Source organism: Sylvia atricapilla, chromosome 22 (genome assembly GCF_009819655.1).
Source record: "Sylvia atricapilla isolate bSylAtr1 chromosome 22, bSylAtr1.pri, whole genome shotgun sequence".
Classification (NCBI taxonomy): Eukaryota; Metazoa; Chordata; class Aves; order Passeriformes; family Sylviidae; genus Sylvia; species Sylvia atricapilla.
Genome location: NC_089161.1, coordinates 4,494,064 through 4,516,768, shown reverse-complemented (window position 1 = coordinate 4,516,768; position 22,705 = coordinate 4,494,064). Strand labels below are relative to the sequence as shown.

The following is a 22,705-nucleotide window of genomic DNA, read 5'->3' as shown; positions in this document are numbered from 1 at the left end:
TTCAGAGTTCAGCCTGTCTGCTGCAGGAGTGGAGAGTATTTGCTACTTAGTCATATTGCCTTCTTTTGTTTGGCCCTGTCAGGGAAAAATGCATATAATAATCTCAGACTTTATGTATGGTTCAACAGAAAATACTTCTGTGCTTATATCAGGTGGCTTGGTTGATTTTATCTAAACAATCTTTTTCTTTTAAATTCTTACTAGCAAAAAGAGGTTGGCTGCGTGTCTTCCTTTGGACTACAAAGTTTGTCCTCAGACCTGACTAATCAGAACACTGGTAAAGATTTTATTTTGTGTTTGATGAGATAATTCCTGCAAACCAGAAATTTCAGAACTAAGTGCCTGGAGTTTGAATTAATGCAAATGTTTTTTGCAAATGGTAAAGATAAAATCATAGAAGCTTTGTTCAAGATGTAAGGGTGCATGCAGGTTGACTTTAAAGAAAGAAATTATGTATTTCAAGACAATAGGAGTTACACTTATTCTTTGTTTTGGTTTAAAAATAAATTGATAGGAGTTCAACATTAGAACCCAAATTATACAAATGTTCTTGTCTATATAAACTTGTTGAATTTTATTGATTGTAGAAGTTGATCATATTGTTTCCTTTCCTGTTACTGGAGAATTCTTGGACACTTGTATTTTCCCAGTAGTACCACTTAAAGTTATTAAATTCTTAGGGAGTTGTTTTTTGCATTTGTCTTCTTTGTTTGTTTGGGGACTTTTTTACAGCTGCTTTTTGTAGCTGCTTTTTTTTTTTACAGTTGCTTTTTTTTTTTTTTTTAATTCAGTTGCAGATCCTGATGCCCCAGTATTTGAGATGCTTTATGAAAGAAATCCAATTCACAGCACTTTTGAGAGGCGCCTGGAAGTCAGTACCAGACCTCTAAATATTATTTACAATCCACAAGCCATTAAGAAAGTAGCTGACTTCTTCTACAAGGGAAGGGTTCATGCCTCAGGTTAACCTTTAATGTGTTTTTTTGGCGGGGTTGGGGTTTTGTTGGTGGAATTACATCTTTTCTTATCTTTGATCTTTATTTACTTTCATTGTTAGAAATAGAAAGCACTAATCAAAGAATCTTCACTTTAAGTTCAAATTTAGCAATACTCTGAGTCTTGAGGGTTTTCTTCCTTTGTTTGTTTTGTTCTTTGTTTAATTGAATCAGGGATTTTGCTTTGACAGACTCCTACAACTTCTTTAAAATTGCAAGTTAACTTTAAAATTGCAAGTTACTTTTAACACCTCATGGTGGATGTTAATTTCCCCTAAATTAAAAAGCATAAATAAGGAGAGGGGACTTGTGCCTGGAATCTGTGCTGGCAACTGATGGAGTTTTTTTAGAGGGAATTTAAAAGTATTTCTCTAGTAATGATACAGAGAAAATAGTATTCTAATTCCTGTTGCTTTTTTGTTGTTGCTGTTGATGAGGTTAAGGCTGCCCTTTGTTACAGCTTCTTGAGATAGTTTGATTTTTAAATTTGAACATACTTGTTCCTTAAATTTCTAAGCACAACAAGATTTAGGGTTCTAGTACCTAAACCTGTAACACCATAAAGTGGCCACATTTGTTTTGGTTGTTCAGTTTCTGAGGAGATGAAGGGTGACAGTAAGTAACATTAGAAACATGAAAATGTTTTGGAAATACCTGTTGTATTTCTGCTGATTATGGTAAATAACAAAAGATTCAAATTACCTGTTATAAAGGTGTGTGTGACACCTTTTCTCACTAGGTGAGAATATTCCATAAATACTCAAGTTTAAAACAAACCAACCAACCGTGCAAAGAAAAACCCAGTGCCTACACATGCACATCTTTATATTTAGTCAGAATTTCCTCTGTGGCCATACTTATCTTCCTTTCTGTCTTAGTCAAATGCAATTACTCGAGCTGAAGGTCTGTGAGATAAAGACCAGAAAATGGGTGGGGAAGTATTTTTTAGTGGGATTATTTGTTTTTCCTTTTTTCTGTGCAGCAGCCTGGCAAATAGGCACAGACAGTGACTTTCACCTGCTGTGTTTTCCTGTTCTGTGTTTTATTGCTAAAATTTAAAGCAAATCTTCTATCTTTTTTTCTTCCTTTTTTTCTTCTGATTCAATAAAGGATGAACAAAGTTATGCCTAGTCAGTTTTCCCTTTCTTGTGCAGGTTTTGGTTATCAGTCTGAGTTAGAGGCCAGAGTGGCTGAAGCTGCCAGAAGACAGTACAACAAGCTGAAAATGCAGACAAAAGCTGAAATCAGACAAACCATCGACCGTTTATTAGTTGGAGACTTCATTGTAAGTTTTTGCCCCCAAAATGTTTATGTCGACTTTTAGCCTTTTGGTTTAGGACTTGCAGCTCTAAAGAGTGATGTTTGTTGTTGTTTGTGTGATGTTCTTTGTGAGCAGAAGGGAAGTTGTGCAGGAGGTGTTGTAGACTCCTTTTGCTGTCAGTCAGTCCAGGCTTGAAGTGCAGAGCATGTTTTCACCTGCTGAAAATGTTTTTTTATTGACTACAGTGGGAGTCTGTGGTTTAACATGGTACCAAACCTGAATGTGGCTGGAGTCTGTGACAGCTCATCAGGAGAAAAAGTGGCCAATTAGATGTTTTACATGGCTTCTTTTGGTTTGTTTTCTTGTGGGCTGTTACATCTTTCTTCTTAACTTTCAGGAAAACAGCAAAAGCTGGACTGTGTGCCTTGATATCTCTGCCCCTCAGGTGATCTTTCCCGATGATTTCAAATTTGTGGATCCTGTGTTAGTTGTTGTAGATCTGGGAAGAATATTACTCACAAATTCTCAAGGTATGATCTAGAATTATTGCTGCTTTCCTCTTCTATCTTCTTTCAGAAAGTCAGAGCTTAAAAAAAGGGTAAAAAAGTACAGGGAAGTTTTGGAGGATGTTCCTGCCTTGTAAAGTAGAAAAACATACTTTTCTTAAGATAATAAAATGAAAGGTAATATTAGGCAGTAAAGCCAGTTGGACAAAAACCTTCTAATGATAAAAATACTGTAGTTAAGTAGCTCTTACCTTTCATTTGGTTTTGAGGATCAGAAGAATTGCATGGGCAGAGTAATGGGTTCTTTTTTTGACGACTTGGTCAGAAGTGAATCTTGCAGTAAGTAAGTGGGTTAAAAATGAGACAATAGTGTCTTTTAATAGCTTCTGTACTACGTTGTGACTGACATCTCTGGGAATGTAGAAGTACAGTAGATTTCTTGTTGAGGAAAAAGGAACTGACAGTGGAAGGAGGCAAGGTATCAGATACGCTTTGTTTTTAAAAAAATAGGACTTCAGACAGGATGATCGGATAATCATAGGAAACATCTGAGGAGGGAGGAGAATACTTTTATTTATTTGCTTGTTGACTTTTTTTTTTTAATCCACAGAGGACCCTAAGAGGAGTGCAGGTGCCATTTCTTCAGAAGTCAATGAATTGAGTGATGAGGAATATAAAACACCTCTTGCAACTCCTCCCAATACTCCTCCGCCAGAATCCAACACCAATAGTGGCATCAAAATGTCTGAATTTACTGGAGTAGAAATAAGTGAAGAGCAGCTACAGGCACACTTAATGAGTAAAAAAATGTATGAGAGATACACACTTTCCTTTATGGACCTTCAGATCATGGTGGGCCGAGTGAAAGACAACTGGAAACACGTTCAGGATAGTGATGTGGGTCCAACTCATGTGGTAGAAAAATTCAATGTTCACCTGCAGCTGGAGCGCAGATTGATATACACATCTGACCCAAAATACCCAGGAGCTGTCTTGTCTGGCAACTTGCCTGACTTGAAAATTCACATCAATGAAGACAAGATCCTAGCTCTGAAGAACTGTTTGACACAGCTGAGTACGTCTGAAGCTAAGTCTTCAGATGCCCTACATTTAGGGAGAGATAAGATTTTTGCAGAGGTAGACCAGTTTGGCAGTTTGCACGATTCTGTCATGAATCTAACACAGAGTGTTGTTATGCTCGAGCAAAACACCCGGGAAGTTCTGGTTGAATCCCAGCTGCTTTTGGCTGAGTTCAAAGTAAACTGCATGCAGCTGGGTGTTGAGAGTAATGGGCGATACATCTCCGTGCTCAAGGTTTTTGGCACCAATGCCCATTTTGTGAAAAGGCCTTATGATGCAGAGGTGTCCCTGACTGTCCATGGCCTGTTACTGGTTGATACTATGCAAACATATGGAACAGATTTTGATCTTTTGATGGCTTCTCATAAGAACCTGAGCTTTGATGTGCCAACAGGAAGCCTTCGAGACAGCAGGGCTCAGTCCCCAGTTTCTGGACCACAAGATGCACATCCCATTGATGTTGCTGGTTTGGCAGAGAGATGCACTACAACCTCCAACACCTCACGCAGTAGCAATGGAAAAGATCAAGAGTCCTTGATAAAATTGGAGTATCAGTTTGTGAGTGCAGAATGCCCATCAATGAACTTGGATAGCAGTCTGCAGGTGATCTCCGTACAGGTGAACAACCTGGATATCATCCTTAACCCAGAGACTATTGTTGAATTGATTGGTTTTCTCCAGAAATCTTTCCCCAAGGAGAAAGAAGATTCTAGTCCTCAGCCTTTAATAGCTGACTTGGAGAGAGGTTGGAGGGAACAGGAAACATTCCAGTCTACTTATGCACAGAACACAGAGGTAGCAGTTGATATTCACTGGTTAAATGTACTCCTCCTCAGGACAGTTGGCATGACAAATGGAGAAAAATATGGCAGAAAAATTGCAACAGCCAGCATTGGTGGCACCAAAGTCAATGTCTCCATGTGTAGTAGACTGGATGTGAATGGGTCTCTTGGATGCCTTCACCTTATGGATCTGACCCAAGACAATGTAAAGAACCAGTATGTGGTGAGCATAGGGAATACAGGGAGGTATGAAAATCTCATTGGCGATGTAAATTGCTTGGAGTCTTTATTCTTTAGGCTTGATGATGGAGATAGCCTTCCAGATGCTTTAAGTTTCACTTTCACAGAAAAGTCAAAAGAGGAGTGTTCTCTCAACCTCAAAATGGCCTCCTTACACTACAACCACTCAGCCAAATTTTTGAAAGAACTGACCTTGTCCATGGACGAGCTGGAAGAGAATTTCCGCAGCATGTTGAAAAGTGCAGCTTCAAAAGTTACAACAGTCTTGGCAACCAAAACTGCTGAATACAGTGAAATGGTTTCTTTGTTTGATACCACACCACGATCAAGAGATGTTGCCAGTGCAGAAGATAACGAAGGCGATGCATTTGGATCACAGTCCCTCAAAGCTGATACTATTAAGCTTATATTAAATATAAACATTGAATCCCCAATTGTCTCCATACCTCGAAAGCCTGGGAGCTCTGAACTGCTCGTGGGTCATCTAGGACAAATATCCATTCAGAATTTTGTACCAGGAGAGGATGAATCTACAAGTGATAGGCTGCAAGTTGAAATTAAAGATATTAAGATGTATTCATTGAATAGTAGTCAATTTACAAACAAGAAGGATCCTGCAAGTGAGATACCCAATGGGCCTCATTCTTCATCAGGTCCTGCCAGCATTAACAGCCAGGAAGAATCTCATTTTACTCGTCATGACTTCTTTGAATCATTACATAAAGGCCATGGTATGTTAATCAGAGGAGTCTTAATTATTATAATATCAGTAGTATATGTATTATAGTATGAGTAGTGTATGAAAATGTGTGTTGACCATAGGTCTGACTGTATATTCTGCTTCACCCATCCTGAAACATATTGGTCAGTTTCAATGACAATGGGCTAGTTATTGTATTTATATCCATTTTTGGTCTCCTAAGCGAAAACAGAATGGTGCCTTTTAGGTAGAGATTGAGCAAAACAAACCATACAACCTTAGTCCAGCATTGCTCAGATTCTGAGCAGGATCAGTACCTACTCTGTTATCTCTTCCATACAGTATTTATGGACTAATCAGTTCACTCACTCTAATGTTGTTTTAATTTCACTTTCTCTTAAAGCTTTCCATATTCTGAATAACACTACCATCCAATTTAAATTGGAAAAGATACCACTAGAGAAAGATTCGGATTTAGCATTTCCTCTGTGTAATGAAGACTTTGGAACATCAAGCATCATGAAGATTGAAGGGAAATTTGTGAACCCTCTTCAGGTACAGAAATGTAATAATTCCACTATCAATATAAAAATATTTCCCTGCATAGAAGATAAGTATTTTTCAGGCCAGTATCTTCATGTTGGTAGTTTAGAAATCAGATCTTTTTACACATGTTTAGAAGAGATAGTCTTAAATCATCATCATCATCACCAATATTTAACCTTATTTGGGGATGTTTTAGACATCTTATGAATTAGCATAACTTTTGCTTCTCTTGAACAGAGAAGGAAAAGTAAATGTGTCACTGTCCAAATTACACTGTCTGAATAAGTTTATTTGCACTTGTAGTTGAAAATAAGAATTAAAATACCATTGCCTTGAAAAAAATCTGTGTAAGAGCAGAGGTTTTAAACAGAGAAAACTGAAACTTCTAACACTTAGGAGACAAACAATGACTAAGTAGAGTTTGTTTCATTTATTACTCTGTATGCTCAGGTGGTGAACTATTTTTAACACTCTGTGTGGATGGTTTTTGCCTAGGAATACAAGGTATCCTATTCTAGAATCCCATCCCTTGTGTTTCTGGGTGGTGTCATTTTGCAGAGCTAATACAGAAGAACTGTTTTGCTTCAGTTTTGCATTGTACCTTATTTTGCATTATTTTTTTCTGGGATGATCTCAAAATTTGTGTGGTTTGGAATTCCACTTAGGAGTTTTAGAATATATATATTGATTCGATGAATGTAGAGGGCTCCAGTGTGATGGTTGTTTCTTTTCTCTACATTTTAGGTGGTGTTAGCAAAACATGTATATGAGCAAGTCCTTCAGACTCTGGATAATTTAATTTACAATGAAGACTTGAACAAATTTTCAACCACTTCTGTATCTGCAACTGGTCTTAGTTCTCCTTCAGCATCACTTCATAGTACAGGCACAGAATTCTTGAGTGAACGGAAGGAAAATGGCTTATTCAGCCAACCTAGTTTTAATTCTGTTCCAAAGAAGCCCTTAGCTATCAGGGAAACAAAATCTTTTACTCAGATTCAAGCAAACTTTCACATCTCAGAGCTCCAGGTTCAGTTAAGTGCTGATCTCACATTAGGGGCACAAGGCCTTGTCAGCCTTAAGTTTCAGGATTTTGATGTTGAGTTTGCCAAAGATCACCCTCAAACCTTGTCCATTCAGATTGCCTTGCGTTCCCTGCTGATGGAAGATCTCCTAGAAAAAAAAACAGACTCTAAGTATAAGAACCTCATGGTCTCCCGTGGAGCACCCAAACCTTCCAGTTTAGCACATAAGGAATATCTTTCACAGTCCTGCCCTGCAGTATCCAATGCAGAATATCCAGATATGCCTCGTTCCCTCCCTTCCCATATGGAAGAAGCACCTAATGTCTTTCAGCTGTACCAAAGACCAGTTTGTGCCTCCCGTAAGAAGCAAAAAGAAGATGCTGATTCTGAGTATCCTCTGACTCCACCTCCTTCTCCATCAGCAGACAGATCCAAGTTGCCCTGTGGAAAAAGTAACTTTGATGATTCATTAGTTCATATCAATATATTTCTAGTGGATAGGAAACATCCTGAGTTTTGCTCTCGCTATAACAAAATTAACCGTAGTGTAGATGTTGATTTTAATTGTCTAGATGTGTTGATAACTTTGCAAACTTGGGTAGTGATACTGGATTTCTTTGGGATTGGATCCACTGCTGATAACCATGCTATGAAGCCGCAGCCTGAAGATACTCAGCAGACAATCAAAGCAGAAATAAATTCCTTGGCAGCTTCTCAAGCCCAAGAGCCTGTAAACACTAAGCTGGATCTAAAGGTATACTTGAGATGCAAAGCAGTAATTGGATTGTCTGTCATAAAACATCTGGTTTATAGGAACTTAAGGTGACATTTACATCATGTGTTTTATATTCCAGTGGGGAGTGTACATAAATGCAGAAACAGATACAAATGTGTGTAGCTATATTTAAAAAGAGGAGTTACAGAAAAGTAGAACATTTGCAAAATGTTTGGCTCCCTTACTCTGTGATCCTCTCTTTAATGAAAAGGTTGCTTCAGTATTGAAGACCTAACATACTGCAATTGGCACTGTGCTGTTCTAGGTACTTTGGAGTTTATTTATGAAAAAATGTCTATAGTTTATAAATATATATTCATATATGTTTATACAACCATATGTATAAACATGTTTTTTGAAAAACACATGATGTATGTGTATATAATATAGTCTTTGCCCAGAGGCCCTGCAGTCTAACTTACATGTGACAAATCTTCAAAGAGAAAAGATGAAGGTAACAGTGCTGGGATTTGTTCTTGCCCTGATCATTCTGAATTGCTTGGGAGACCCATTAATGTGCAAACAAGACAGTAAAAATGTTGCTGTCCTTCAGTGTCTCCTAATTTGATAATTGTTGTTTGCCATTCATGTGTTACAGTGCAGTTGTTCTGGCAAAAAGCTAAACAAGATGTTCCAGCTCTGAAGTCATGTTTTTCATACCAATTTCTTCCTGTTTTGTTTGACCAGGTCCATTCTTTATCCTTAGTCCTGAATAAGACAACCAGTGAGCTTGCTAAAGCCAGTGTGGCAAAACTTGCAGCTCACTTGGAAGTGATTGGTGAGTACATTGAAGGGCTCAGGTTGTTTACAGCTTAAAATAAAATGAGATGTGCACTGGAATTGTGATTTTAAATGTTTTTATTTTGGTACTTGTTGGGTTTTTGTGGTATTTTTGGACAAAATGTTCGTTCTCCTCCCACTGCTTCTTCCTTTGCTTTTTTAGGATTTATTTTAAATTGTGTCATCCCTCCCAATTGTCAAACCTTTCATAATTTTAGCTGTGACTGGCTGGAGTTTCAATACTTTCACAGAGCAGAACAATAGTTTTTATTACTGAGGAATAAAAGGAGGAAAAAAAGGAGGTGTATCTAAGTTTGACAAATCAAAGTAGAGTGATCACATGATGTGTGTAAAGCCTAGAGGAATGTGTGGGTTATTGCAATCTTTGTGACAGAAACACATGATTTTCTTTGAACATGAGGTTTAATGCTTAATTGAATTGACTTATTTAATTACTTTTTGATGAGGCTAATAGAAACTTTTGGGGTTTGGTAACCGGTCTGTGTTTGAGGATCCTGATTGTCTGTCCTTTGTTTTGCAGAGGGAGATTTAACCTTGCAGGGGAGTATTGGAAGTCTGTCCTTGAGTGATCTTACATCTCACGGAGAGTTTTACAGAGAACGTTTCACTACAAGTGGTGAAGAAGCGCTCATTTTTCAAATCTTTAAGTATGAATTTAAACTTTCTGTTACTCAATATTTGCTTGTTACTCCATTAACTTCCAATCCCTCCCAAAAGAGCCCCAAAAGTCAAACAAAACCAGAAAACCCAAGCCCACAACTATCAGGGTTGCACGATTCTGCTTTGGCCTCTTGGGACTTAAGTGAAGCTTAGAATATTTTCAGTTATAAACTTAAGATTTTTAACTTGTCTTTTTCTTGTAATGTCCAAAGAAATGGAAAAGTAGTTTTTTATTTCCCCCTAAAGCTGTTCTTGAAAGTATTTACATGATAGTTTCTTCCTAGCTAAAATGGGGGTTTTTTAGATGTTGGAAGAAGTTTTCAAATGATGAAATAGATTTTCCATTGCTCTTTGATTTTGGAGTTAAGGGTTTGCTTTTGTCATAATGTAAATTTGAATTTCTTTGTTACGTTTTATGGAACATGTCTTACCTTGTGATTTTTCCTGGTTTTCCAGTTAATCAGATTAGAAATTATCCATGTCATGTTATGGAATTAATTTCAAATATGACAGCACACTGATTCAAAATTGAATGTACACATTATCCTGCAGTGGAGTAGTTACCTTAAAAGCCACTGTTCTGATACAAAATCACCAAAGGTCTTACTGGAATGCAGAGATTAAAGGTACATTCCAGATACAAAATTTTCCTATTTGCTTAATTAAAACTCAGCAACACTTAAATGTACAAAATATAGAAGTACTTAATACAAATCCTGACTTTTCACGTCTACGACTGAGCTAGCGTTAATTACATCCTGCGAACGTTAGTTAAATCCTCTATATCACTATTTTGAAGGCAGCAGAATGTCTAAAATGTAGCTGCTTCTAAAATGTGGCTCAGAAGTGTAAAGGTTACTTTGCCCCCTTGTCACAGGTACGGGAGGCCGGACCCACTGCTGCAGCGGGAGTGTGACATCCGTGTGACCCTGCGCATGGCCTCGGTGCAGTACGTGCACACCCAGCGCTTCCAGGCCGAGGTGGTGGCCTTCATCCAGCACTTCACCCAGCTCCAGGATGTCTTGGGGAGGCAGAGAGCAGCAATTGAAGGGCAAACAGTATGTCTGGGCCTTTTTTCTGTTCTTTCCCAGCTGGATTTTCGCAGTTGAAATGCAATATATAATTTACATTAATGTGTCAGCTCGAGTGGATTGAAGTGGTGGGAGATTTTAAGAGTTTTGGTGTTGGTAGACATTTCTCAGGCTCATACTGTAATCAACAGACCTTAATTAGGACCATTCTGCTGCTGTTTGAAAGTGCAGAATACCAAATTTGCAGATTCCTTAAAAACTTCAGCACCGTGTTTCTTCAGGATGCACTGGACAGAAAGGTTCAAGGTGTTACCTTGTCTTACTCTCCACTGTTCACCAGGTACCTGAATTAGTTCTGTTCCACTCAGGTGTATGCCTCTGATTTAGTTTGATGGCTGGTAGGCTGAGAAGGTCAGAACTTCTGCATGGTCGAGTGCATGAATATAGAGATTGTAGACAAAATAGAGTATATCCATATAGAGTATATAGGGCATGATAGAGTGTTTCAATAATCAGGGCAGCCATAGACCACAGGACCCGATGTGGGAATAATTAATATAGTCAATAGTCTTCTTTTAATAGAAGCTTCTCATAATTGAAGGAAAGACAGTGAATGCTTGAATATTAAAATGCTTCATTGTTTATCAGGTGGGAAGCTTGAATGTGACTTTGAAACATCTTCAAAGAATGTTTGAGTGATGTTTGAATGATGGGGCTTTGCTTTTTGCAAATAATTTTTCTTAAGTAATTTGCTATATGGTGAGCTGAGTAGTGTCTATTCTGCCTCTTAGTTCAGGGGTGAAAGAGTGTGTCACTCCTGAGTGCTGCATCTCTTCCACAGGTTTTTCCTGTTTGCACCATAATACTTTATTAATGAGCCTTTATTCTCTGCCTAAAACAAGAATTTTGAGGAGTTTTAGTTGGTTGCTTTGTTGTTTGGTTTTTTGGTGTTCTTTTTGTATAAACTAACCATATCCTAATTTTGGAAATCAAGGGGTAATGATCCTGAATTCAGTACTAATCAGTGGGAAATATCACCTGCTTTCTGCAATTTTTGTAAATACTTTTAAAATGTATTTCTGCTCTTCCCAGGTGAGAGATAAAGCCCAGCGAGCTTCCCGAGTTCTTCTTGATATTGAGGCTGGGGCTCCTGTTCTGCTCATACCTGAGAGCTCCAAATCCAACAGTCTGATTGTAGCTAATCTGGGAAAACTGAAAGTGAGGAACAGATTCCTGTTTGCAGGGATGCCGGGTACCTTTTCATTAAAGAACAAGGTAGAAACATTACTTCTTAATTTAGCAGCTTGTAGTTTTGCTGGTTCTTGTTTGTTTTATTTCTAAATCAAAATTGTAAGTGATTCTTACATTTTATTTTATATATTTACTTTATTATACTTATTTTTATATTTGCTATATTTACTTTACATTTTGATATTTACTTTATTTATATTTATATTTACTAGACTTTATAGTTCTAGTAGTGAGAGTCTCTGCCAGGGTGCTGGCAAGTCTTAGAGATTTGCCTTGCTGCTGATGTCTGAGGCATTTGGGCAGATGGGAGACTGAGCTGAGTGCTTTGAGAGAACAGAGGGAATAAAGGAGGCTGAACTCACTCCAGTTGCTCTGGTGAGGAAGCAGGACCCAACCAGCTGCACACCTGAACATGTGGATGGGCTTTCACCTCAAACCTGTTTGGTTACTCCAGCTGTTCACCACTCCAAATTTCCACAGTGTGAATAGCAGAAAGGAGGGGTGTGTGTTGGCTGAGACTTGCTCTGACACACTGGAGAACAGAATTTTATTTTTTTTTCTGCTCTCTGAAAAACTGAGTGTGTGGAGTTGCTTTGATGAGGTGAAACCCTGGGAAAGGTTTCCAGTGACCGTACACGTGGCAAAGCGCAGGACAAGAGTATCTGGTGCTGCTCTTGAGAGATGCAGCCACAATATTTGTGGTAAGGAAGATCCATCTTGAATGGCTTGAGGGACTTGTCTGGGTTAGACACTACCCCTAATGCCATTTTAAAGGGTTTAGAAGTTGAATGGACTAAACTGCTGCAGTGGGTTTGTGGTGTGTCTGTTGCCTTCATCTGGTTGGTATCTACCTGTGTCTTTGCTGTCAGGAAATAGTGGACTGTGATGTTGGGTTGTTTCCTGAACTGTAGTGTGTTGATACAATAGAGGTTTGTAAGCAGTAGACTCCTAAATTAACATTATAAGTTAAAGAAAGTGTGCAAAATAATTTTATTTCAGCCTAGAAATACTGTGTTATGTAGCACTGTAGAAATGTAGGTGTTTAGAATGAGATTAGGTGGGGTTTGGCTTTTTTTTGTTGGTTTTGTTTTCATTTTTCCTCTGTCCTGTGTTTATTTTTGAGGATCGGATTTTACAAGGCAATGCATACAAGGATCCTGTTTTATTTGAGGTATTTCACATCTTCATAGCAGTGTTCAGGTGCTCCTCATTCATTCTGTAAAAAAGGAAGTATTCTTCTGGAATTTAGCACTTCAAAAAGCTACTTCATTTATTAAAAATGATGTTTCCAGTCTAAAGGTTTTGCTGAATTCTATAAGAATTGGATGTAAAGCTTTTGTGGTGTGCTCTTTCTGCATGTCTGAGGAGCTGCTAATTTGGATTTAATTGCATAAATTCATAGATTTATAGATGATGTGATGTTTTTTCTTTGCATGTACTTTTCAGTCTTTTCTTTACAGTATGAAGTTAAATGTTAATGTCCTTAAATGTTTTTCTTTAAAATCCTTGACTGTGTTAATTAATTTTACCGATTTTTTTTTCTAATATTTAAAAACCATGTAAGGCAAGAAGATATTAACAATTAAAACCAGAAAGGGAAGTTTATGGTAGGGATTGATGTGACATCAGAAACTGGATACAGAAGGAAGATGGGAAATGATAGTAACAATACAGGAGTCAGGGGCAAAGTGAGCAGCCTTGGAGTAAAGGCTGAGTAAATCACTAAAGATGATTGCTACCTGCATGTGGGACACGAGGTTCATTAATTGAAATGATTGACACATTAATCCCAAAATTGGCTTTGGAGTATAAAGGTGGTGTGTAAGCCTCTTGCACCAGACAAATCACAGAGTGGTTGTGGCCATTCCATGACAGAAGGCTGTCAGATTGGTCAAGCAGGATTTTTGGGAAAAGAAATTTCTGATGTTGGTATGACTCTTTTTGTAGTGAAATCTGCAGGGTTTGGATGCAAGACACCTCATGGATTTCCACTGGATATGTGGTGATGGGGAGATGTCTAAAATGTTTTACATCAATATAACATCAACAAACTTTTCTTTTTTCGCCTGTGAGGAGTTAACTACTAAGTGTAGGGATTTGTCCAACCTTAAACTGCAGGAGAATTTTGGGGCACATTTTGGTGTGACAACTGAAGTATTAAAAGTGCATAAAATGTGCATGTGTAGAAGTGTTAGTTCACAGATTGTAATAAAATTTGAAGTTGCTGACATGATCTTGCAGGAATGATGGCATATGTTTCTTCCATCACCTGAAAAACAGCTTTAAATATTTAAAAGTCTTTATTCTTCAGAAATGTTTAATATCATGACAGTCTTAACCCTCTATTTTGGTGTAAATTTCATTTACCTGAGGTTTTTTTTGTTTTATGCAAAACCCTCTGCTTTTAAATTAGTCTCATTGAAAAGATTCTGCAGCTTTTTTGAGAAATATTCCCAAAAATATTTTGAGAATCTGCTGTTAAGGCTAGAAGAGAAAAGTTTGGCCATTTTTCTACAGGAAAAGATACTGGCATTCCAGTAACATACTCTCTACAGCAGAAGACACTGATATTCTAGTAATTTGTTGCAGCTTGAACCTTGGTGCATTGGTTCCTTAGAATTTAAGTGAAAAATCGTTTGTTAATTACAAAATTTCTTTCATTAGCAGGATTCAGTTCAATTTTCCTCTCCTATGGGAACCCCAAAACACAGCATGAAGAAAGCAAGTGCTGATGAGTCCAAAATAGCAATGGAAGGATTGGTCATGAAAAAATCACCAGGAACAAACATTTCCAGGCTGAAGAGTGAGCCTGCAGTGAGCACATCGAGTAAGCAGCAAGGGCAGCCATTGAAGCTGCCAGTTGTCCCAAACCCTGAGAGCCCAGGTATGTGACAGCAGCAAGAACCCCATGGAGCTTCTTTTGCCTTGTGAAATAGGGCAGTGACGTACTGCCTTTATCTTATGTGACATTGAAAAAGTATGAGGCTCTGGGTCTGAAGACTATAGATTGGAGCAGAAATGATTTCTGAGCTTTAAGGCTGATTTTTGCAGCTTAAAGGATTATGAAATTGTTTAGTTTCTGTAAGAACAGTCTTGCAAATTGGGTGTGTTTTGAGATGCAGTTAGGAATTTACATTTACCTGTGAATGAGCTTGGAGTCTGGTAGTTACACATATTGATGAACATGAATAAAAAAATAAAAAAATGTGGAATAAAATCAAAACTAAATTAAATGTCTTTTTAAAAGTAGGTTGCATTAGTTTTGCACAGATTCTGTTTTTCTTCCTTAATGTGTTATCTCCTTTGTACTTGCAGAGGATCACATCTGCCTCTTAGACTGCATTGTGGTTGATCTGCAGGACATGGACATCTTTGCTGCTGAAAGACACCAGAGAGACTATTCCAAGACTGTGGAAGACACCAGTGCAGATTTGAGCTTTCCATCCTACTTGGTGAGGCAGACAGGAGGGAGCCTGCTGACAGAACCCTTCAGACTGAAGTTAAAAGTAGAGAGAAATTTGGACAAGTGAGTTTAAACAGGGTCACTACATGCTTTCACCTAGAGCAGTGTTTTAGATACCTTTTGTTGTATCCTGGAGGCCTTGCCTGCTGTGTTGGAGCTCCTGGAAGTGCTGAGGTTTCCTTTTTGTTGCAGGGAGCTCAGTCACGCCGTGGCAGACATTTCAATCCACGGCAACCTGTCCTCAGTGCACTGCTCCCTGGATCTGAACAAGTACAAACTGATCCGTGGGCTGCTGGAGAACAACCTCGGGGAGCCCATCGAGGAGTTCATGCGCCCTTATGACCTGCAGGATCCAAGAATTCTTGTAAGAGGATCTATGTGCAGCTGAAATGCTTGTGCAATGTCTGGGGAGGTTTGCTGATGGCAGCAATATTTTAAGGTCAAAGAAGCTCTAGACTTATTGTGAAATGGATTAAGGATCATTTTCAAGTTAAAGGGCACAGTGTTGTGGAAAAAGCCATCTCTGGATGTGTTTAAGAAAAGACTGGATGTGGCACTTGGTGCCATAATTTATTTGAGGGTAGGGTTGGGTTGGACTTGATGATCTTGGACATCTCTTCCAACCTAATGATGTTGTGATTCTGTGAAATCGTTTCACATTTCATTTCACATAACATTTCCCCAGTAATGGTTTAGAAGCTCTTTGGAGAGGAAGGACACCACACAAAAGCGGTTTACATTTTTCTGAAATACAGTTTAATTCAGAGATGAAAGTTAGGCAGATGCTCTGAAAAAGAATGTTGGTGTTCTCCTCTTTCAGACGGTGTTGAGTGGAGAAGTGTATACTTCCATGTCATTCCTCATTGACATGGTTAATGTGAGCCTGGAACTGATGGATCCAAAGGGAAAAGATGGATGCAGCTCTTTAGCCAGGTATGAATGTTCTTCTCTTACTGAATATCTTATCTTAAATACTATGCTCATGTCAAAGATACAGGACAAGAATTGAAATAATATGTGGAATTACAGTTTAATTATGCAGTGGAATGGAATTTCTTAATTAGAGCCCCAACTGAGAGTTTGAGCTGCTCTGAAAGATGAAACTGTTCAAAAGATATGGTCTGTCGTTTCAGTAATACTTGGAATAACAGTCCAGTAATGTTTACTTGCCCAGGAGAAATAGTACATTAAATAAGAAAGCGATATGAGGGAAGGTTAAAAAAGCAGATTTCTGCTATGTTGGCCTGTTGGGGTTCTTTTAATCCAGAAGGTTTTATATCAGTGGAAAATATTATTACATTTAGTTCAGATCTATTTTCGATCTCTATGACATGGGACATGACTGTAGTTGTTTTAGAAAATACCTAGATGAAAGATTTCAGCAGTGTGCCAGACTTGTGAAATAAGTGACTCCAAGGAATAAATAAACTGTAAGTCTCTTTGGTGTGTTGTTTTGCTTTTTATTCTCCTAGGTTTGATTTTAAGAAATCCAAGTTGCTTTTTGAAAGCTCTTCAAATGGAACAAAGTCTGTAAATCTGGTCTCTCATTCCATGATGGCCTTTGACACTCGTTATGCTGCACAGAAATATGCTACAGGCCCCCCAAATGTCTTCAATTGCATCTTTCAGTCATCAAAGAACACCAGTAGCCCAGGAGCAATCCAGATTGAATTGCATTTCAGGTTGGTAGTTCTGGGATTTGTTTGTTTTTAATTACATAATCAGTATTGCCCTGGCTTTAATACACCTGTTACTATTGCAGATAAACTTGGAGGCTCTTTATTTCAATCTGATGACATTTTTGGGGTGATCAGTGATACTTGATAGATTGAAATCTGCAGTCATTAATTCTCTGGAAGTTGTTGGATTTTTTTTTTTTTTCTTTTTCACTTGTTGCAATAAAATCTAGGTTTGAATGTGTAATAGATCAGATGAAGGTTTGACCTACTAGAATCAGTAGTGCTTAAAGCTTGATAAGTCTGGTCTGGCACTTTATGTATGTGTGCAGAAAACAAATTTGTAGAACTTTTAATATAAGGTGCACAAAAGCTGTTTCCCAGCAGGTGTCACACATGGTTTTCTGAGAGCATCAGATACAGACAGAAATGGCACCTCTTTCAGAAACAATCTCTGTATTCTCCTATATATTCTGTCCTACCCTGTTGGTTTTTTCTTACTTGTTTTAATCTAATTTGGTATTGAAATTTGGAATGTAAAGTATAATGTCAGTGTTTACCTGTATCAGCATGGTGGTTTTTTGAGGAATGTTAACTACCAAAAAAGAGGGTGAAGTGAAATGACTAGAGATGTTGCCTTCACTTCTGATCAGACTTGCTGACCAAGCTCAGCCTTCTCACTCTCATATAAGTATGATGCCTTCTGAAACAGTTGCAGGAGTAATGTAAGGGAAAAAAAGGTGTGGATTATTTTAGTGCAGTAGAAAATTTTGGAGGCATTTATTCATAAAAAACAGCTAAAGAAACTTGGCAATTGAGAGAAAATTTCTTTTGAAGATTTGGATGCTACATTACGGTTTTAGGTACCTAAAAATGTGTTCAGAAAGAAACCAGTATTTCAATTTGAATAAAACTAAAATGGGATTTACTAAAAAATACACCCTAAAAAACCCCTAGGTGGTTTTCACAGAACTGTTGAGTCAGTAGGTGGCTAGATCAGACACAGTTAGTAAGTTTGCACAGTACAGCCTAATCTGGTTTATGAGTGAGAGTTTCAGGAATCTTCTTCCCAACTGTTATGATTTTAAATTTTAGCTGCAGCAGCATGTGGTCTGTTTTTAGTGGTGAGAGCATCCTTGGCAGTAGATGTAAGGGCTGGCAGAACTCAATGATAGTGTTGTACTGGCTGGTGCCTCTTGAAATATCCTGGAGAGCCAGGGAGGGTTATGGGCTTTTGCTGTTGGAAGCAGCACAGGCAGAGGCTGCTCCCCACTAAGGCATCACAGTTCTTTGGAGATTTTATAGTTCACAGTGTGCTGGATTGAAAATCGTTTCATGATATTTAACCACTTAGATGATTTTCCGGTTAGCATGATCAAATGTAACTGGTATTCCAGATCATGAAGCCAAACAATTTATCCCTCCTAGCCAGACCCTCAGGATGGGATGCTGGGAGCTCAGGCAGGCTGACATTTTTTCTGAATGACAAAGCAGCTTCCTGTGCTGCAAAATGCTGTCAGAGAATGAGAGGAAATTCATGTTGTATCTCTTATCTCAGATCTGAGTTTCACATGCAGAATGTTAGGTTTGATAGATTTGACCCAACAGACAAAAAATGATAATAAGAAAAGGTTTTAAAATTTGAGATTTTGAAAATTAATATTGATAGTGTAAGTGTGTTAAAGGAGTGCGGTTTATAAATTTTGTCATGTAGTTTTTCAGTTCATCTCTTGTACCATTATTGATTAGAATTTGTGCAGTTAAGATCTGTTGGGGTTCTGTGGGTACAGCAAATTGTTGAATTTCACTGTTTATATATATGTATGTATTTTATACACACTGTAAACCAAGTGTATCCCTATAAAATGCCAATAATTCTTAGTAGATATGATAGTTTTCAGCATGATTTTAAATATTTGCAGGCTCTGAAGTTATATTCTCTCTTCTTAAAAGGTCTACAAAGGATTCCTCCAGTTTCACAGTTGTTCTGAACAATCTTCGTGTATTCCTGATATTTGACTGGTTGTTACTGGTTCATGACTTTTTATATACTCCTCGAGATACCAAAAAGTGGGAAAATCCCCATTTGTCCCGGCAGAGAACCTGCATCAGTGACACAACTGTTGTTCCCAAAGCTGTGAAAAGTGGAGTAGTTACCAAACGTTCCTCACTCCCTGTGACAGCAGAAAAGCAGCTGGAAGTCAAGGTTAATGTGACAGGTAAATGTGCTCTTCTCTGGTGCTTTTGTAGGAGTTTTTTTCATTAACAGCTGTCTGCTGGTTTAAAACCAGGTCCATGAAAGTAAATCAAGAAACCTGCTGCTAATGCCTAAAGTACTTAAATGATATTGCCAACTGCCCTGTTAGTTACTTACCCTTTGGGTTTTTTTGGTTAAGGAACTGAATTTGTGGTTGTTGAAGACATGTCCTGCTTTGATACCAACGCAATCATTCTGAAGGGAACAACTGTTCTCATTTACAAGCCCAAGTTGTTGGATCGTCCTTTCTCTGGCAATTTGTCTGGCATTGAGGTAAGAAAAATAAATTTGCTGCTTCTGTATAACATCTAAAATTAGAGGAGTTTGTGAATATACTTTACTGTAAATGTATATACAAAAGGAATAGTCCACAGATGCTTTTTTGAAATTTCTTGGTTTCTCATCAAATGCTCTCATTTTACAGCAGTTTTGAGGATAGTTCTGTATTGTTTGTGTTAAAACATTGTAAGACTTGACTGTAGCCTGAAAATATTGAGGCTAGTTCTTACCACGCCTGTTCTCTCAGTTTGTAATTTTTTAAAAATAATTTGCAATTTTTAGGTGTTTTCATGCCGGTTAGGAAACGAGCAAGAGACTGCACTGTCAATTATTGATCCAGTACAGATCCATATGGAACTTATTGGGAATTCTTCCTACCCAAGTGGTTCAGGACTGCTGGATGCTTTCAACAGTGAAGATTTTCCTCCTATTCTAGAGGTAATACTAAAGGCCTGAATAAAACTGTATGCAGTAGAGAATACTAGCAGAGATATATTTAGCCCAAGGATTCCATATAAGACTTTCAAATGAAAGAAGCAGGCAGAAAATGCTCTTAGTGGTAATGAAAGAGTGATTTATGGGATATGTTACAGAGATTAATAGTGGGGGAAGGAAATGGGCTAATTGTGTGGGCTCATGGTGTTAGATAGTTACTAATGTCTGAAAGAAAAAGGTTTTTTTCTATATTTCTGTTTGTAATTGTTAAGATGTATTCAAGGGCAAGTATATTTAAAGACTTTTTTACCATTGTATCAAAGTAAAACTTCTTTTCCCTGAGATGTAATGCTTTTGGTTGTTGGTAAATAATAACAAGTTTGATAATTTTATTATTGAATCTTTGAAACAGCATGGTGATCAGATTGTAAGACTAAATTTTGTCTTCCTTTGGGAAAAGCTTTACTAATATCTGAAGTATTTAAGAAAAATATGTAGAAAAGGGCAAGTGAATCTTATACTCTTAATTTTTTGTTTAGATTCAGTTGCAAGCACTGGATATTAGACTGTCCTACAATGATGTTCAGCTCTTCTTGGCAATTGCAAAGTCAATTCCCCGACAGACAAGTGCAGCTCTGCCTGACTCAGCTGCCTCAAGTGCTGGGAATGCTGCTGATCCCTCCAGTTCAGCCCTGGGGAGTGAGACCTCGGCACATGAAACCAGAGATGGATCCAAACGTGTGCTGGATCCTGTTCTTGGTATGTTTTTCACAGTTGGAGTGAAGCCATTTTTTATATCTAAAGAAAGTTTCTACAAAGGGAAGCTAATCTATATGCTTAACACAAAGGATGTTGGTATCTTCATGGTGTAAGACCCTTTGTTGGTTAGAACTACCTAATGCACTGTCCTGATGATTCTATAAAAAATACAAAAGCAGAGCAGAATTATGTGCTTTTTCTACAGCAGCAATCTTAAACAACCCCCCATTTTTTCATACAGATGTATTTTGATTTTAGAAATGCAAACAAGTAGATATCTGTCAAGGATTTATGCTTGGTTAACTGTTAATTCCAGAGGTGCAGCTGACTCGCCTCCAGGAGCTGGGATTCAGTATGGAGGATTGTCGTAAAGCTCTTTTCATCTGCCAAGGTAACACCAGATATTCTTAGCAGGGCTTTGCACATTGTTCTTGTTATCTTAATTGCAATTAAATAAAGCCTTTAGACTGTCAGGTGGCAATGCACAGGCACTGTTTTCTTCTTTAGAACATCTTTGGCTCTGTGCTGGCCTGTAGTCTTAAAAATTCTTCTTCCTGTTCTGCTGCTGTGTAAAATCCACCCCCCAAGAATTCTTTCTGCCCTTTAGGATGTCATGTGTGGGGTGCTTGAGTGTATTTTTGTTTGGGAGGTTTTTTGTAATTGGTAATTTTTATGGTGCACCAATTTCTTGCTATTACATATCTCTTCCTCTTGAGAGCATGTTTTTTCATCTCTTCCTTTTGAATTCATATTTCTCTAGTTCTGCATGAAGTACATGAAAAGTTTCAAGACAAAGCTTTGACACAAGTGATTCTTTTTTGCTTTAGCACTGTCATGCTTCCCACCTTGCCTAGAGGCATGCATAATGTTACAGATTTTTATTACATTTGCCAACTTCAAAACACATTTCTTACTCTTAGGACAGCAATGTCTTTATGATCTTCTCATATCTATGTTAAAAAAATAGAGCATATTGAAGGTACTGCTGAGAATATTTTCCTAAGAGAGAGGGTATTAGTTTGCTTCTATATGATTTTTACTAAGGACATGTCTTTGAGAAAGTAGGTGATGTTTGACTGGTTGTTTGCTTTTACCTAAGGTGACTTGAAAAAAGCTGCAAGTTGGTTGTTTAAGAATGCTGAACCTCTGAAATCAGTTTCCCAGTCCTCTTCTGGTCGAGATAGCCAGGGGATTGTGCCTTTCCAGTTCATCTCTGGAGTGGAAATAAAGGCAGAAAGTGTCTGCATCTGCTTTATAGATGACTGCATGGACTGTGATGTTCCCCTGGCTGAATTAACCTTTTCACGTGAGTATCTGGTTCTGCCCTGGCATAAAATGACTGTCAGTTCTGGATGTGTTCCGCATTGTGCTCTTATTTGTTAGGACTTATCAAATTTCAGCTGACAGTGTCTTGGTGGTGGTTGTGTGGGATATTGGGGGTTCCTTTTCCTTTATTTCTGTTTGATTTAAGTTTTGGTTTTTAGAAGATTACGGTCTTTGTAGGGTTAAGATTCTGGTTTCCCCTTTTTACATCATGTAACAAATGGAATCTGTCCTGAGCAGAATCCAAGGGAGGCTCTGTATTGCAAGGTGTGGCTGTCTGCAAATGTTATTTGAAGAGTATTATTATAGGCTTTTTGTACCATTTCAGTTTAAAAGACAAGACAAAACCTTCCATTGCTTACTTAACAATTCACAAAATCAGGAAGCCTGATTGTTTTGCATTAGTTTAAATTTCACTTTTTTTTCCCCCCCACAGGTTTGAATTTTCTCCAACATTTGAGAACCAGCCCTGAAGGCCGTGCTGATTTTACCCTCTCAGGAGATTATTACAACCGTGAGCTTTCAGGTGAAATACCTTTGGGGTTGTTGTTTTCTTATTCAAGTTTAGGAAACAGCCTTTCCTACTACAGGAGCCTGAAGCTCACCCACTAGGAAAGGCCTCTAAGGAAATAGGGAAAGGTTGACCTTGGGGACTGTGTGTGTGTGAGACTGTGATCCTAGACAAGATATCCTGGTTTGAGATCAGTTAGAGGGATGTGGAAAGTGGAGGGAGTGAAAAGTGGCACTCAGGTTTTCAGATGGAATTGCATAAGAAGGTTATCCAGCAAAATAACAGTTTTATAACAAGCTGTCTCTGCATTCTCTTCTCTCTTCTCTTTGTTTGGTACATTCAATTTATT

The 22,705-nt window shown here is 38.0% G+C and overlaps 1 protein-coding gene across 4 annotated transcripts in view; it reads left to right on the top strand.

Moving 5' to 3' along the window:
• VPS13D (vacuolar protein sorting 13 homolog D) overlaps window positions 1–22,705 on the top strand; it is a 96,252-nt gene that overhangs the window by 11,043 nt on the left and 62,504 nt on the right. For 2 of the 4 annotated variants that reach the window (XM_066334312.1, XM_066334311.1), the window contains exons 15-37: window positions 205–277; window positions 792–962; window positions 2,150–2,280; window positions 2,654–2,786; window positions 3,373–5,595; window positions 5,968–6,119; window positions 6,855–7,889; window positions 8,598–8,688; window positions 9,232–9,358; window positions 10,249–10,429; window positions 11,495–11,677; window positions 14,318–14,537; window positions 14,969–15,179; window positions 15,309–15,480; window positions 15,937–16,049; window positions 16,589–16,798; window positions 18,746–19,011; window positions 19,189–19,322; window positions 19,611–19,766; window positions 20,303–20,522; window positions 20,839–20,913; window positions 21,622–21,828; window positions 22,282–22,371. In XM_066334312.1, coding sequence (XP_066190409.1) covers window positions 205–277; window positions 792–962; window positions 2,150–2,280; window positions 2,654–2,786; window positions 3,373–5,595; window positions 5,968–6,119; window positions 6,855–7,889; window positions 8,598–8,688; window positions 9,232–9,358; window positions 10,249–10,429; window positions 11,495–11,677; window positions 14,318–14,537; window positions 14,969–15,179; window positions 15,309–15,480; window positions 15,937–16,049; window positions 16,589–16,798; window positions 18,746–19,011; window positions 19,189–19,322; window positions 19,611–19,766; window positions 20,303–20,522; window positions 20,839–20,913; window positions 21,622–21,828; window positions 22,282–22,371 — 6,574 coding nt within the window. The remainder of the gene's footprint in view (window positions 1–204; window positions 278–791; window positions 963–2,149; window positions 2,281–2,653; window positions 2,787–3,372; window positions 5,596–5,967; window positions 6,120–6,854; window positions 7,890–8,597; window positions 8,689–9,231; window positions 9,359–10,248; window positions 10,430–11,494; window positions 11,678–14,317; window positions 14,538–14,968; window positions 15,180–15,308; window positions 15,481–15,936; window positions 16,050–16,588; window positions 16,799–18,745; window positions 19,012–19,188; window positions 19,323–19,610; window positions 19,767–20,302; window positions 20,523–20,838; window positions 20,914–21,621; window positions 21,829–22,281; window positions 22,372–22,705) is intronic. The other 2 variants (XM_066334313.1, XM_066334314.1) reach the window with 2 other exon arrangements.